At 38.6% G+C, this 17561-nt stretch overlaps 1 protein-coding gene across 1 annotated transcript in view; it reads right to left on the bottom strand.

Annotated features, from left to right (window-relative positions):
• LOC123516973 (sodium- and chloride-dependent glycine transporter 2-like) overlaps window positions 1–14842 on the bottom strand; it is a 35124-nt gene extending 20282 nt beyond the window's left edge. The window contains 3 exon segments of the mRNA XM_045276774.1: window positions 150–281; window positions 4719–4871; window positions 14679–14842. Coding sequence (XP_045132709.1) covers window positions 150–281; window positions 4719–4851 — 265 coding nt within the window. The 5' untranslated portion in view covers window positions 4852–4871; window positions 14679–14842.
• Between the last annotated feature and the right edge of the window lie 2719 nt (window positions 14843–17561).

The raw sequence follows: 17561 nt of genomic DNA, 5'->3' as shown, positions 1-17561 counted from the left end.
GACACCCTCATGGTAGGAAGATGGCGCTATATGGGTCCCAATGCTCCTTCTTCTACACACACCTTTGTAATCTTCTCAAACCCCACTTCACTCACCACTTCATTGTGCTCCTCCTTACCACGCCCCCTGCCCTGGCCAGCCCCACTCACCTCTGAACATGGGTGCCACGTTGTACAGAGTGAGGAGGCCGGAGGAGGTGAACTGCCCCACCGAGGACTCGAGGAAGAACAGCGGCAGCCCAACCAGAGACACCATCACCAGGTAGGGGATGAGGAAGGCACCTGGAAGGATAAGCGCACACCACTTGAGACACACGGAAATTGATACACACGAGGGTTCAGTCAAACGCAGACCTCAATAGAATCTCAATTAGAGGAAAATTGAATAATAAATAAAATAATAAACAGAAACCTGACATTAATAAGAATTATACAATACTTAAACGATTTATCAGTAAACTGGATGAGTAAATGTTCTGTTCATGTACTTCATTAACTAAATATGTTATATAATATGCAAAAGTTACTTAATCTCTCTCTCTCTCTCTCTCTCTCTCTCTCTCTCTCTCTCTCTCTCTCTCTCTCTCTCTCTCTCTCTGTATGTGTGTGTGTGTGTGTGTGTGTGTGTGTGTGTGTGTGTGTGTGTGTGTGTGTGTGTGTGTGTGTGTGTGTGTGTGTGTGTGTGTGTGTGTGTGTGTGTGTGTGTGTGTGTCTGTGTGTGAATGTGTGTGTGTGTGGACTGATTCGTAAATTGGTGATTGGGTACATTGGTGTGTGGATGGATAGGTGGATGGGTGGTCAAATGAATGGATGAATGAAAGAGGAGGTGGAAGGGTGAGTAGGTCATTGAATGTGTGTGTGTAAGAATGATTGGGTGAGTAATTCACTGGGTGGATGTAAGAGATGTGTGCATGTGTGAATGGGTTGCTAAATTGGTGTGTAGATAGGTGGGTGGATGAGAGGGCTGGGTGGTTGGAGTGAGTAAATAAATACCAATGACACTTGACTAAGACCAACACATTGTTATTATATAAGAGTAAATAAATCTAGAAAAATAAATGAAGGTGTAAATATTAATGTTTGTATGCATGCACTAGCGAACAAACTATCAAGTCTAGCCAAGCATAAGACAGCAGCTGAATAAACACGGCGAGGAGTTGGTCAAGTACGATGATATAACTGCTATCATTGTTGTAGCTGGAATTATATCGTTTCCCTCAATGGTGCATCAAGTTTGGTCAACACAGAGACGGTGTTCCTTTATGAGTTGCAGAATTTTGTCATCTGATCCCGCTTATCTTTATATAAGAACATAGCATAAAGAGAATAAGTGAAGCTGCAACAACCCTGTGTGGTAACAGTCACTAGGCAATGGTCTCACTGCTGACACATTCACGTCTTGCTTTAACGACCTGGAATATATTGACATTGTCCTATATCTTCCACATAAGTCAAGTTGAAAATTTGTAATTTACCACAAATTTTAAAATGAGATAAGATTTCATAATGATGATGGTGAGAACATCGCACACTGATCATTTCTATATTATCTACATGGTGTTATGACAAAATCAATGCACCAGCATCGTGATACCAAATGTAGTGTGGTTTGATCCAGGAAACTTCGTAACAGGAGAGCAAGACAAGAATGAAATGAACATCGCCAGGCGAACAGAATAAGGCTATAGTCAAACACCGTATGTCACTCTGAGACCGCATGATGTAGGCAACTGTCACGAATCACAATGATCCATTGTGTTACGCTGAGTCACTAAATGCTGCAAGACATGAAAAAGGGTGATTACAGTTTAAGAGAATACTAGGAATATCTTAAGGGTTTCTTTCCAGTCACTTCTCTGTCGACAGATCCCTTTATACTTATGTAATGGAGCGCGTCGTGACACCCATGGAAGATATAGTAAGTAAGTATTATCTCGCTTCATCTCACTTCATAATAAATGTCTTGAAAGCAAGAGTCACGTATCATTGGAACATTACTGAGTTGCAACTATATTTACTTTCTGTCTTATCATTCTTCTGTTACACACTTGCTCAATACTGCCTCACCTCTCGCTATTATGTTGGCTGCGTAGGTTTAGACGATGGTACAAAAGCATGTGAAACTGATGTATAGTTATAGTTAACTTGTGATAGCAAAGAACATTTTCAATTTATCATCATTATGAAATCAAATCTCTCTCTTGAAACACGTCGTTCAATTTCAATTTTCACGTCTCATTTATGACACGAACATGATAAATCTCTAGCATGCAAAAAAAAAAAAAAAACTAAACTTCACAAGTTCTTCACTAAGCAGAGTCAATGATCAAAGTATGTCTCCAATAGTCGCCAGACAAGATAACTCAGTGCCTCCATTCAAGAACCATCATACTCACCACCAGCTGTCAGATGTGTGTATTCAAACAATCCTCGCACAAGACGGTACAGACAACCCTCTCAGCTACCCAGCGTTCAAGGGCGCCTCAAAGTGATCTGGGTACGTCTCCTTACGCATTTCTACCCAGTAACAAGTGACCCACCTATCTGCTTTGATTCAAGATCCATATATATCCTGCGGCTGAATGAAACCACGTACCTAGAGTCCAATGCATCGAGTTGACACACTGAGGGTTAGCTACGTGAAGATATGGTATGACAGTATAATAGATATCTTGGTTCAAATAGAGTTTTGTGGAGTTTGATTGACCTCCACCACTATAATTTCGTTACTAGATAACTAAATGGGCGGCATTTTATAGGACCGAGACCTTGAACCTCTTGGATCAAAACTTATCAGTTTATCGTGAAAAGTAGATGATTTATGGTTCTTTTTTCATTATGAGAGTATGGGATGTATATATTCTGCCGTCTAGTGACATGCACGCACGCACACACACACACACACACACACACACACACACACACACACACACACACACACACACACACACACACACACAAGATCATGAGCTCTCATCAGACGACATTTTTAGGGACAATATAGAAACAAATTTTCTCTTCCTTCCTTCCAGTCTCTTTCATCAGAACTCATTCTCAGTCTAGCGCTGTGTTGATCGTTGAGGGTTTGGATCCTGGTCCCAACACAACAAGGTGGACGAGGAATATGACAACACGTGTGAGTCGCCGACAAAAGAAATATTCTTGTTTGTGATTATAATAAACAACCTCCATCAGCTTCATATTTCAATAATAACGATTTGTGGTTTGTTTTCTTTCGGACAACACACACACACACACACACACACACACACACACACTGACGGGTCTTAAACAAATATTTCTCACAAAAGATCCATTCTTTACGTCTTTCCACTACCACCACCACTACAACCGTCCTTAATGCCACTACTTTCACCACCCCACCACCACCACCACCACCACCACGATCTTTTTCTAGGCCATCCATTCAAAGTGAAGCCCAAGAGCTAACCCCGTGCAGGCGATGTCCTTAAACTACTGATTTTGTTACGTTGAGCAGCATCGCCGTCTGAGTTCGTACATATGCAGGAGTATTTACACACGGTATTTACTCAACGCACTGCTTACTGAGAACACTCTGTAGAGACTCAAGGTTCCCTCTCCACTCTCTTCTCCCATTCATAGTTTCCTGGTACTGCTCGATTCTACTCCTCCATTCTTTTGTCTATTCGCTAACCAAACACTGTTATTGTTGTTTTTTTTCTCAAGTATATCGTTCATTTAGATTCTCTTTCCACTCTCGGTCGCATTTTTCTCCATGTTTTTTTTTTTTTTTTTTTAATTGTAGCTTTAGTTCTTTTTTCCCTTTTCTGTTCCATACCCTCTTCCTTTTTTATATATGTATTTTTTATCATCTTCCTTCTCCAGCTATGTTATTTTTAAAAGATTTCCTTTCCCCGCCTCTTCTTCTTCCTTCTCCCTCAACGTATTTGATTATTAGTGTTTTTTCTTATCCTTTTTTACTCTTGTCTCTCTGTCTTCCCACAATCTTCTCTTTTTTCTTCTTTTCTCTACTTAATTTACTTGCCTTGTTTCCTCCTCTTTCTGTTCCTTCCTCTCTTCATTTTACTATTCTTCCTTTTTTCCCCTTCCTCTCTTCTTATTTTCAATCTATCATTTCATGTCACCATAAACTTGATATGATATGGAACCTGCGTCATAAACTTCCACCCGCCACGTCGCACCGCTGTCCCGGGCATCACTTTCTCCTGCAGTCTCTTAGCACTTTTCCTCAGCGTTATTCTATACGCCTGTATCTCGTTACATCTCATCTCTCATTCAAAACGTGCCGTGGCTGTCTCCATGTTAGCAACAACCACTAGTCCTGGAGGCAAGTTTGCCACACTATTGTGATAGGAGTCCGGTTATTGACGCAGCTTCACAGAAAACGAATTATTCAAAGGTAAACTAAAACATTATTACTAGTTCAGTGGTGATTATGTTGATTGATATACTATTGAACGTATAGTTGATGCAAGAGAAATATTACTACAATGATAGTTTTTTTTTCTGATAAGAATGGGATAACCATGACAAATTGTTTGGATGTACATACAAAAAAAAAAAATAAATAAATAAATAAAGGTAAGTTGATCTATATTTAGTGAGTTACAGAAACATGTATTTAAGAACCTATAGTACGAGAACCAAATCTTCTATAAGCTTTATTATAATGTAATGGGAAAGATCGAGATGAGTAAGAGGGTAGACAGTCCTTACCTCCACCGTTCCTATAGCAGAGGTACGGGAAGCGCCACATGTTGCCCAGGCCCACTGCGTACCCGGCCAGGGAGAGGAAATAGTCCTTGCTGGAGGCCCAGTTCCCCCGCTGCTTGTTTTCATCCTGCCCCATGTTGCCGCAGCGATGCCCACCTGACGGGACAAGAACGAAACAATACATGTGAGTCACAGAAGAGAAGAAAAATTTAAGTGTGGATGAATTAGTGCATTGAATTCTCTGTTAAATAGGTTTCAATAGTTTGTTATCTTGCTCCAAGTTGCCGTAGCGTTGTCCAGCTAGCGGAACAAAAATTGGAATAGTGCAAGTGAGTTAAAGGAGAGAAAAATACCAGAGTGCGGATAAACTTTTGTTTTGAATTCTCTGTTAAAATACGTGAAAAGCATATTGAGCCACTAGTGAGCCAAACAGATGCACACACTGCGTATCTTGGTACATATGTGGTCAGGATAACCCTATCTAAAAAATTTTGAAAACATGAATATATAGATTATTTATGTGTAATTTTACATTGGTTTATTATGACTGTGCTAGTGTTGCAGTGGATCTAGATAATAAGTGTAAAAATAATGAAGTAATAAGTACAAATATTTACGAATTGGACGAAAAAGAAGGCATCCTTACAAATTGTGGTGAATTGCACCATACCTTACGCCGTCGTTATTCAGCAGAATGTATGATAAGAAATCTTACAAGATATTCTCTGATGTGTCATAGTCTAAGCATAACAAGATAACTAGAACATGTTGCTCCTTCAATTGGTATTTGATACTGATTCATTGATTCACTGATGCATTGATCCATGGCACTCACCAATGCAGCCATGAGAGATGACTGAATGGTCATGTCTGTAGTGAAGCCCCTACTAACCTAAATCAAGCTTTGCCATTTTCTTGTTTTATTTTTATTTTTTTAGTTTGCATTTTTCTATGATCACGTTAATGACTCTTCCTTCTGAATGCAAAAAAAAAAAAAAATGCAAAAGTGCTTAATCAGTTGTTTTCTTCTTCTCTCCCCTATTTTGTCCAACTTTCTAACGTAAGAGTTAACCAGTACTCTCAGTCTTTCATACCTTTCTCTGGTAAACTCTGAAATGCCCTGCATGTCTGTGTCTGCATTTCCTACTTCCTATGACTTGACTTCATTCAAGAGGGAGGTTTTTATATTGTTGTTGCCCTTGGGCAGTTCTCCCCTCTTACATAGAAAAGAAAATCAGTTCCATTCATTTACCACACTATTTGAAAAAATATTTTCTACCTATCCTCTTTCATAAACCTAAATGTTTCAAGTGTGAATGTAGCATGTTCGTGAGTGCTACCTTAAAGTGTGTGTCTTGCTCCTCATACAACACTAACACATGGCAGTTTAGCAACACCTGAGACAGGGTAAGTGAACCTGTATGTCTCAACACACTGACGTTTTGCTCATAATGCACTCCAAGGAATAAAGCGAATAAATAATAAAATTACAGAGTAAGATTTGGCTTTTTATGCAAAAACTTCAGTTGTTAACTAGGTTGCTCAAATGAACTTGTTAAGTTACCGATTTTGTTACTTGTCCATTTCGTAGTACACAGTCATTGGAAAATACATTTTGACATTATTACATCTCTTATAGCAATATTAGGCGTACATTCACCCCGCATACACATTTCCATGATTCAATACTAATTAATCCACATCTGCCAAAAATCCTGTTAAAACCACTACATGTCTATCACTACTGGTTTAATACATACTCGTATTTCATACATAAGAGTTCCTTGTCAATCAAGTGAAACAGTAAAGCCAGAGGAGTAACATGTCATACTGACATAAGCATTTTTTGCATACCATGAGCCAGCAAGGATTAGTATCACATCCTAACACCTGGATAGAATGTTTCATGCGTCAGTTTATACCTGAGGCGGTGACTGGCTGACTTGGGTGCAAATCTCCACACTGTCAAAGTATAGATACACAGCATGAATTATGATGAGATCAAAATGCACACGCAGAGGTTAATTCAGAGCAGTTCTGTGAAAGAAAAGCAGAGTGGCGGTGACGTCTGGACTCCACCCACATAATCGTGAGAAGTGCTCAGGATGAGGACTTACCACAATACTCACTGTACAGTATTCTCAATCAAAGGTTTCATTGTCCTACTTCGACAATATATTACCGCCCACTACATCAATTGGACGGTAATCATTGAAACTTTAATAACCATAATACTGCAGAGTGAATATGGTGTCCAGTAATTTCACTTAAATGATGACGTACTAAAATTTTCTGTCAGTAGGAGGTCACGATTCATGCAAGTGTGTACGTATAGCAGACAGGTTATCCCGTCCAGCTGGACGCGCAGTATCATTTTGATAGTATGTAGTACGTCATGATAATCTATGTCGAAACTACTTAAGTACATATACATTGTGAGGTGTTGTTTAACAGTGTTGAGAGATTTAAGTAAGGCTACGAATGAAGTGAATATATTTCACATGCTGCAAACTTAATATGCTATATATTTTCTCGTGATTATGTTTGCATTATTGACAAAAAAAATTTGGTATATAATTGCATATACTGAAATGTTTTGCTTCAGTATCCAACTTTACAGTCAACACGGACGAGGTAGTCCGTAATTTGAGTCGGATAGTAATGTTAGGCATTGTTATGCTTGATATTACCTATCATTTGTACTACGAGTGGAGGCGAGATTGTTTTTGTGTGTGTGTTTTGCACGGATGCAGCAACCAACACAGCTTGACTGTGCAGAGTAGAATATACGCAGAGACAGCCAAAACAGCTGATGTAGCAACTGTGTAGAGAGTCATATTTAAAGTGTCAGATAAGCAATGATACGTAGTTCCTTCCCATAATAGGTAACTGAATAATTATGTGGAGTTCAGATTTATCCTAGATACAAGAGCAGAGAGAAAACAAGCTAGTTTTTGTACATATATACAAAGGAACAAAGCTAAGAAAGCTGTTCTTCTACTTATCTCCATAGCCTCAATATATTCTTCGTCGTCTTATTTCACGGGGAATTAATTTATCTATCTATCTTTCTATCTACCAGCAATTTCTCGAAGACGACATTGTAATTTACAAAGCCTTTATGCCTGGAGCAAGTCCTCTTGGTGAGTAAAATCTAGTGGTATTGCGATGTGTGTGTGGGGGGGCCTTCCATTATAACATTATTAATAGATAAGCTTACCGTCTAATCAATTCCACTCATCTGACCGACTGTTATCAGCCTCTTTCTCATCACCGTAATGTTGCATCTCTTGCTATCTTCTACCGCTATTTTAATGGTAACTGCTCTTCTAATCTTGCTAACTGTATGCCTCCCCTCCTCCTGCGGCTTCGCTGCACAAAGCTTTCTTCTTCCTCTCACCCCTACTGTGTCCAACTCTAATGCAAGAGTTAACCAGTACTCTCAGTCATTCATACCTTTCTCTAGTAAACTCTGGAACTCCTTACCTGCTTCTGTATTTCCAGCTTCCTATGACTTGACTTCATTTAAGAGGGAGGTTACAAGACATTTAAGTCTTTTTTCGGCTAACTCTCTCAAACCTGCAAAGGGTACTGAAAACTACGTAGGCCTTTTTTACGTTTTATGTTCCTCTTGGTCAGCTTTCTCTTCTTACTTAAAAAAAAAAAAAAAATACACTGTAGTATAAACGGGATGTGTGACGAGATGTTAAGGGTGAAGGACTGCTGAATGTGACGTGATTGACTGCAAACCGGTTCCGAGGGCAATTGGATGAGAATTAGACAAACCGGGCCGGGGATTAGATACAGTGATGTCGGTTTGCTTGTTCACAGGGAAGGGAGTTCAGGCAGCAATATATTTTACAGTGTGCAGGTCTTGAAATTAACTGAACTGCACAGTATGAGTCTCTCGGTTTGGTATCTCTCAACAGGAGTCAGTCAACGAATGTAATAGAAATAAAGCTGTCCGGTATACTTAGGAAGAAATTGAGCAGGTGTAAGCCTTAGCAAGAGAGCCGAGAATGTCCACAACGACACCGGATAATCACAAATAAATGAGATTGAAGGCAATGCACAGGTGAAAAGCAAGTCTGTGTTGTAGATATGGTGGTAACATTACCAGTATTCTGAAACGCTTTCCTCTCTTATCGGATTTATTTAAAAGAAAAGATTGTAATTCGGATTCATAAGTGACATCTTATTATCCACTTGTTGTAGAACTTTACTAAAATACGCTAAATCATGAAAACACCACTGAAAATTCTACCAATTTCCATCATAACTTGTTGGGTGCAGTCGACATGATATCTGATAATACTGACCTAGATGTGTAGCTAATGATATACACTGAATAGGCGCATTCATTTAGCAAGTACAACTAATTATAGTCACTTGTATAACTAACGATCAAAACAATTCGTTACAGCTGCTCTCATTAGGGATCGCCACAGTGGGTCATCCTTCTCCAATACGCTCAGTCTCCTACGCCTTCCTTTGTCACTCTGTTTCACATATGCCTTCTTCACTGCATCCATAAATCTCCTCTCCTGGCAGGTAGGCCCAATTCTGATATCCTTCTTCCCAAATATTGGCCGCCATGGTAACAGTAGAACAATGCGTGCTTTGGGATCTGAGGGTTCTCCAAGCGCACGAGTTTGAATCCTGTCCACGGTCTGAGTGTAGGTTGGGCTTCCTCACTCGGGGCAACGGTTTCCTAGCGGGTGGGCTTTGAGATAAGAGGTACCCCAAAAAGGATCCCCTTTAGCCCATAAATTCCCGTGAAAACCCCACATGGTATAAAACAAAAAAATCCCTTACTCTGACATGCTGAATCCTCTCAATTTCGCCTCTATTGCCTTATCCTAAAACTGACGCACGTATTTTGCCTCTCTCATGTGTTCGCTCTTTATTTTACTTCATCTCGTCTCTCCAAGAACACACTGCAGCATCTTGAATTCCATTATCTCCATTTCCATCTTTTGTCTCTTTATTACTGGGAGTGTCCATGCCTCACAACACTGCTGGCTCATTACCTTTCCTTTTGCTCTAAACATTTCTGTCACATATCACACGTGTCACCTCCTCCAGTCATTCAATCCATCCTGCACTCTCTTCTTGAAATCTCTAACACATTCTTCAAACCACTGCAAGCATCTGAGCTCCCAACCTTTGCCGTGCATCTCTTGCAGCTTTATCGTCTCTGTGTTGAGACACAGTACTCGGTCTTAGACTTCCTCACTTTCAGTCCTCTCCTCTTCAGTGCATATCTCCTTCTTCCAGTTCTGCTTCCACTTCTCCCTTATTACAACGACCAAAACTGTACATTACCATGGCAAAAAGAAGTCCATGTTATTTGATTACATAATGTACAAAGAGTATATTTTTGCATATGATATTGAATTTGAAAACAACATGTAGTCTAAAATAAAACATTATGGAGACTTGACTTTCCATCCTGTCTGTGTCAACACTAAGCCAGTGATTTAGAGGGTAAGTCAAACAGTACATAAATGGTCCCTGTCACAGCTGGTGCATCAGCTGTTCCAAGAGTCAGTCAGTTACGTAAGCCTGTGAGAATGCTGCCACTATACAAGTACACCGCTACCACTTCCACCACCACCAACTTCCTGACTATCATTATCGACATGACGGCCAACACCACTATCATTGACAACACATGTAACTATATCGCACACCAAAAAAATAATTAAATAAATAAATAAATAGGTAAATAAATAAATGAATTAATAAATAAAATGAATGAATAAAAATTTAAAAAAGCTATTACTGTCAATAACAACAACAACAACAACAACTACTACTACTACTACTACTACTACTACAACTACTACTACTACAACTACTACTACTACTACTACTACTACTACTACTACTACTACTATGATAATAATAATAATAATAATAATACTGCTGCTGTTTTTGTTGTTGTTGTTGTTGTTGTTGTTGTTGCTGCTGCTACTGCTGCTACTGCTGGTGTTGCTGCTGCTACTACTACTATTACTACTGCTGCTACTAAATATATTGTTGCCCCACCTAAACCACCACTATTGTCATTGCCACAGGAACACCACCGGTACCATGAGAAAGCAACACCAGCAGGACTCTCATTCAGAAAGTTGTATTAGGCAAACTTCTTAGCGTGGTGAAGTTTCTCAAAGAAGGTGACGAGGCGGAAATGCAACAATACTGGTCATAGAAAAGCTAACGCAGGGTCAGCTCAGCTCCTATTCAGTGGCAGTGAGACATGTGTGTTATTCACTCAATTTCCTGGCTCACGCGGGAGCAGCCAACTAACTTGTAGCCTTTATTCATGTGTGATTTGCAGCGTCACTCCACCACCAACCATGAATCTGGCTGGCTGATCAAGCTTGCTGATGTGGGATGTGCTGATAATAAAACGTCGTTCTTTATTTAACAATTTAGTTTTTATCATAAGGTACTTTCATGAGTATGGTGTTATAAGCTTTGGTGATAATCTAACAAGCTTTTAAGGGAAATGATTAGGAATCTCAAAGATGTATTTATGATTTTATTGATAGTTAAAAAGAGAATTATGTATCATTTGTGAGACAATTAAAAGGACATAAGAAAGATTATGGTAAAAGTGATTATGTGGTCAAGTGCTACATAGATACAGAAAGGTCCATTCACGGTGTCTGTCCTCAGAGGGCAGAGCAGAAAGGAAAGAGGTGTCTTGAAAGTTGTAAGGGCGATGATGATGGTGACAGGGATGATGATGGCAATGACTTACTTCCTCCTGCTCCTCCTCTTCCTTGTGTGCGTCGCATTTTCGGGAGCTTTACTCTCATTACTTTTCTTGTCTCTGTATTATTTCATCTTATACGTTTCTTGTATATCCAATAACTTTAATAAAATACAATACTAGTTTATATTTCATTACAGTTTCTCATGAGTGTTTCCGAACTAATTTTGCTGTGGATATCTTGCACTTTCAAATCAGATCTGTAGAATTATGTCTATCTCATAAGTACATATTGCATCACCCATTATCTATAGAAAATAAATTAATCCTCCTCTCCTTTTCCTCCTCCTCCTATTCTTTCTCCTCCTCCTCCTCCTTTCCTCCTCCTCTTTTTAGTCTTTCTACACATTATCGCCATGTTCTTCGTTATTATTACCATCACTATAAAGGATGATGATGATAATGATGATAATGATGATAATGATAAAAATGATGATAATAGAATTTGTGTTGATGATAATGGTAATCTTCCTTCTGCTCCTCATCTTCATGTTCTTACACAACATGATCACCCTCAACATTCCCAGTGACCAATAAGAGGAGTTAAGAAACTAATGTCTAGACTACGAGGACACTTGTTTGAATCTCGTTGCTCATTGTCTGCCTATTACACAGTAGTTCTCGAGAGTCGTCCAGTGTTGCCAAGGTTCACTGACCCACTGGCTGCCCTCGATTCACGTAAAGGAAGCAAGGGATAGAATGACCGACTGATTGATTGATTGACTTCTTTAGCCGCACCAACGGTATCATATCTCACTGCACGTTAAAAAAATGTTAGAATTATTTATTACTACTGCTACTACTACTACTACTTCTACTACTACTACTACTATTACTGCTCTCTCTCTCTCTCTCTCTCTCTCTCTCTCTCTCTCTCTCTCTCTCTCTCGTGTTTACAGTTATAAATTCTGATCTGTCGGGTGTACAAAGTGTCACATTTAGTAAATAAAGTAGCATGCAGGGCCGGTTCTAGAAAATGATGACTAGCGGTGCGTCTCAGATCAGAAGGGGTTCACATGCCTGACACGTTATTCAGCCCTAAATTATGCATTTTCTTGTCACTTCAAATAGAATAATACAAGCCAAAGAAGAATATTTAAAGTGTTTTTTTTTTTAAGTGTCTTATTGCAACAATACTGCAGCAGAACAAAAAAAAATGCTACATTTAGTCTGGGCTACGTTGCTGCGTTGATAGTGACATTATTGAAGAAAGGCAAGAATATTATTTAATTACCATGATAGAAAACTAAACTGGCAAATAGAATATGTGCTTCACTATCAATGTGTTACATATTGTTTTGTCAACATGAATGAAATAAAATAAAAATTTCCCCTCTTTTCAACTGAGGATGTAGTCACAAAATGAGGGCGCAATGCTTGCTTATGTAACCTCATAAGACCGGGCCTGGTAGCATGATATTAGAAGAGATTAGAGATCAGTGAATCACTAGACTAAATGCACAGCGGATCCAGATACTATGTAAGCAAAGCAAAATAAGTGGTATCTGGTGTAGCAAGTAATTTCTTGCAGTTTCATTTATTTTCTTATCTTCTTATGTTCCAATCTTAAGTAATCAGTAAATAATTACGTCAAACATCAAGGACGTACGAAAAAGAATATTAAAGCAAATAAAGATTATTCTGTATAAGTAAACGAGGATCTCATTATCAGAAGTGTGTCTGCTTGCTTTATCTGTATACAGATTGACAGGTATCTTGAATTAAATACCGTGATATAAAGAACTATTGAATAAATTAGCCGAAAAGGAGGGAATGGTTACATGAAAATTATTTCTCTCTTTTAATATGCTCAAGTGAGATTTAAATATGAACCTAATAATTTATAATCAATATCGATCACACCTTTACAGCACTCTCTCTCTCTCTCTCTCTCTCTCTCTCTCACACACACACACACACACACCCGGTAGCTCAGTGGTTAGAGCGTTGGCTTCACAAGCCAGAGGACCAAGGTTCGATTCCACGGCCGGGTGGAGATATTTGGGTGTGTCTCCTTTCACGTGTAGCCCCTGTTCACCTAGCAGTGAGTAGGTACGGGATGTAAATCGAGGAGTTGTGACCTTGTTGTCCCGGTGTGTGGTGTGTGCCTGGTCTCAGGCCTATCTAAAGATCGGAAATAATGAGCTCTGAGCTCGCTCCGTAGGGTAACGTCTGGCTATCTCGTCAGAGACTGCAGCAGATCAAACAAACAAACAAACACACACAAGAACATAAGAAAAGAGGGAAGCTGTAGAGGTCGTCAGGCCTACACATGACAACCATGTATGAGCAAAGCTACCTAACTGCATCTGCACACACACACACACACTCGGTACCGACTTAGCGCGGTGCCCACTATTGTGCGAGCCTTAAATAAATAAGTAAATTAATAAGTGAATTCTAGGTTAAGTTAGATCCATAGTTAGGTTAAGCATTTCAGTTCATTGTTTTAATGTCGCCCCTGTACATTTTCAGTGTAATTTTTTTACATTGCCAAATTAATAAACCGTATATTATTATTATTATTATTATTATTATTATTATTATTATTATTATTATTATTATTATTCTCTCTCTCTCTCTCTCTCTCTCTCTCTCTCTCTCTCTCTCTAAACTACTATAACAACAACTACTACTATTACTATTACTGCTACTGTTACTACTACTACTAATAATAATAATAATATTACTACTACTACTAATACTCCTACTACTACTACTACTACTTCGACTACAGTTATTACAATAACAACAAAAAACAACAACAACAATTACTATCTCTATTACTACTACTACTATCACTACTACTGCTACTAATACTACTGATAATGATGAAAACAATAATAATAATAATAATAATAATAATAATAATAATAATGATAATAATGATAGTAATAACAATAATAATGATAACAATAATAATCCTATTCATTGAACCTCACGGATGTCTGCCATTACACGCACAAGTTTCCAGCTATTAAGTGATTGTCAACATGAGATGCTAAACACTGGAAGAACCAGACAAAACTGGAAGAATCAGCATTATATATAAATAGAATAGAATAAAATAGATAAATCAAATGGAAAAAAAAAAAGTAAAGCCAAACGGTTCTTCATTTACTAATAGCGTATGAATTATTGTTTGCAAAAGGAAAAGAAAAAAAAAAACACTCAGTACTTACAAGATATAAAATAATGGGCAGTGGGGGTTCCGCAGGTCTTCCCGCCTCCTCTGGTTGCTGCTGCCTCCCCGACCACTGGCAGACACCAACTGGCAGCCAGGGAGCCAGCTACCGTGTGACGCGTTTCGCCAGATCACATCCATGGGCACGAGACAGCATCTCCACCTAAGGATGAGAGAGAAGCGTGCGTGATCAACATTGTGGGCGGTGTGGGTTACATGCCTGCCACGCCCACCACCAGCGTGACCCTTCCCTTCCGTCTCAAGCTTCACCATAGCTCGGTAGTTTTGCGAGTCTTGGATTTCTCTTTCCTTTCACTCATCACAACATCAATGCTCTACAGTTACTCCTCACCGATCGAAATCCATGGAGTTCTTGAAGTTCAGTTGTGTCACTGTTCTAGAAAAGCATAAATGAACTTCTATTATATGGTGTTTATATTGGTGTATTCACAAATTCACAATAGAGGCCGAGGCACCAGAAGTGAATTAATCGATTGCATAAAACCAAGATATGATTAAAATGACAGATGAATGGAGACACGTATACCTGTTCAAGTTGAGCAACCGCGTTAGAAAAGGTTGAAGTAAGTAATAGGTTATGAAATATTCAAAAGATGCAGCTAATATACTGAATGTTGCCTTTCCATTCTCCTGCTGTCTTCTACCGCGAGTCTCATTTCGAAGTACCAGATTACTCTTATTTCCACAGGACAATGTCTATCGCGTAATTCTGTATATCAGGCCATAGTTACCATTTTGTATCTGTCCGCCTCGAATCGCCAGCTAACCTCACACTTATTCGAACCGTGGTCATCGAAAATACCTATGATAATGATGTTGATAAGGAGGAGAACTGTTTGTCACCACAAATATCATAACTCCTTTGCTTCTACTCCATAAGTATATTTTTTTTTACTATTACTGAATGCAAAGCGTTGATTATCTTCCACTTCATACATGAACACAAGCACACACACACACACACACACACACACACACACTGCATGAAGGACAAGTACAAGGATGAATTCATACACAACAGAGATAAGGAGCAAGAGAATCCTCTTGAAGTCTTCATGCGCAGCTTGTACACAGAACATCACTTGTGTTACAGGGAGCAGCAACACTGACTCCAGCGCGTGACTCAAGTAAAATAAAGGCCACACAGGGATCCTTATTAAATGAGTGACGCGGTCGGCGAGGCGAGCGTAGCAATGTGGTAAAAGTGCGAAGGCAGGTGTGTGGCAGGGAACACAACACAAGTGTGAGGCTGCAGTGAATCCAATCAACAGGGATGGAGAGGAAAGGAGATCCCAGCTCGCTCTACGAGTGTGAACTGAGGACGGATGCTAGGTATTAAATAAAAAAAAAAAGGGGGGAGAGTGTCGCGCTATATTACTGGCACTACAGTACACACAAGCAGCGGCAACAAGAGAGAGAGAGAGTCGGCAATCGCAGCATGGCAGTCGCTTGGGTAGTGAACTTAGTTCCTCCAATCTTAAATCATTGGAATTCTCGTAGTCAATCATTTAAAATAACTAGAATTTGTAATAAGCAGAAAAAAATAAAATGCTACGTCATGAAATATTAATGTGACTTTGACTAGTTTAATTACATTACTATTACATGATAATGGCCACTATTATAAACCGCTCTATGGCTTTATATAATGATACCTAATCCCACCTAGATATCGTACGTTCGTCTGTATGTATAAATCAATTGATATGTGATAATACTCGTATCTCTTTTATAAAGATCAGATTACAGACGATGACGACGATGACGGTAATGGCAATGAGGAAAATAACAACACTGCTATTGCTACTATTAATTCTGCTACTACTACTACTACTAGTAGTAGTAGTAGTAGTAGTAGTAGTAATGAGGCTCGGGTTCGATAAGCACAGAGGCTAGTCATTGAACTCCCTGCTGAGGATGCGTCCTCCTGCGGCCGCGTCAGGTTACTTGTGGTGGCCTGTCCTCCCACACCCTCCTGACCCAGTGGGGCCTGGAGGAACGGCCTGTGGTTCTTTGTAGCCTTCCTGTATTCTGCATTCCTCCCACTATCAAAAGAGAATCTTCTATATATTCACAAAAAAATTTGAGGCAGAATTATATATTCTCCATAAAAAAAAAAAAAAAAAAAAAAAACGAAGCATTGTTTGAAATGACAGAGACAAAAATATATGATGCTTTTTGTATTGATATAGGCTATAATAATTGTATTTTCTTTTCTGCCTTAATTTCTTCTTGATGATACATTTTTATTTGGTATGAATTAATCCTTTCCAGATGAGAGATGTAGGCTATATATATATATATATATATATATATATATATATATATATATATATATATATATATATATATATATATATATATATATATATATATATATATATATATATATATATATATATATATATATATATATATATATATATATATTTATATTTTTTATATATATATATATATATATATATATATATATAAATTAGGCTCATTTGTCAATAAGTCTATAATAGACAATTGCTCTTACATGTCTACACTATGCTATAGATTGTAGCATGGTCTACATAAGTATTGATGCACCCTTTCTGCTTACAAAACAGTTCAAACATCTTCAGTCAAGAATGCTTTTCAGTAAGTCAGTATCTGATTTTTTATGTGTGAAGGGAACCAGGCCAGGGCAATAAAAGTTGAAATGAAAAATGCCCATTGCAGTACCAGTCACTAGAGTTGAAAGCATTAATCAAAAGTATGAGATAAGTATCTTGAAACCTCCCTCTTGAAATATAGTTCAAGTTAAAGGAAGAAGGAAATACAGAGATAAGCAAGAGTTCCAGAGTTTACCAGAGAAAGGGATGAATATTTGGGA

The sequence above is a fragment of the Portunus trituberculatus genome, chromosome 41 (genome assembly GCF_017591435.1).
Source record: "Portunus trituberculatus isolate SZX2019 chromosome 41, ASM1759143v1, whole genome shotgun sequence".
NCBI lineage: Eukaryota > Metazoa > Arthropoda > Malacostraca > Decapoda > Portunidae > Portunus > Portunus trituberculatus.
The sequence above is the reverse complement of the archived record's forward strand: the minus strand, read 5'-3'. Positions and strand labels throughout refer to the sequence as shown.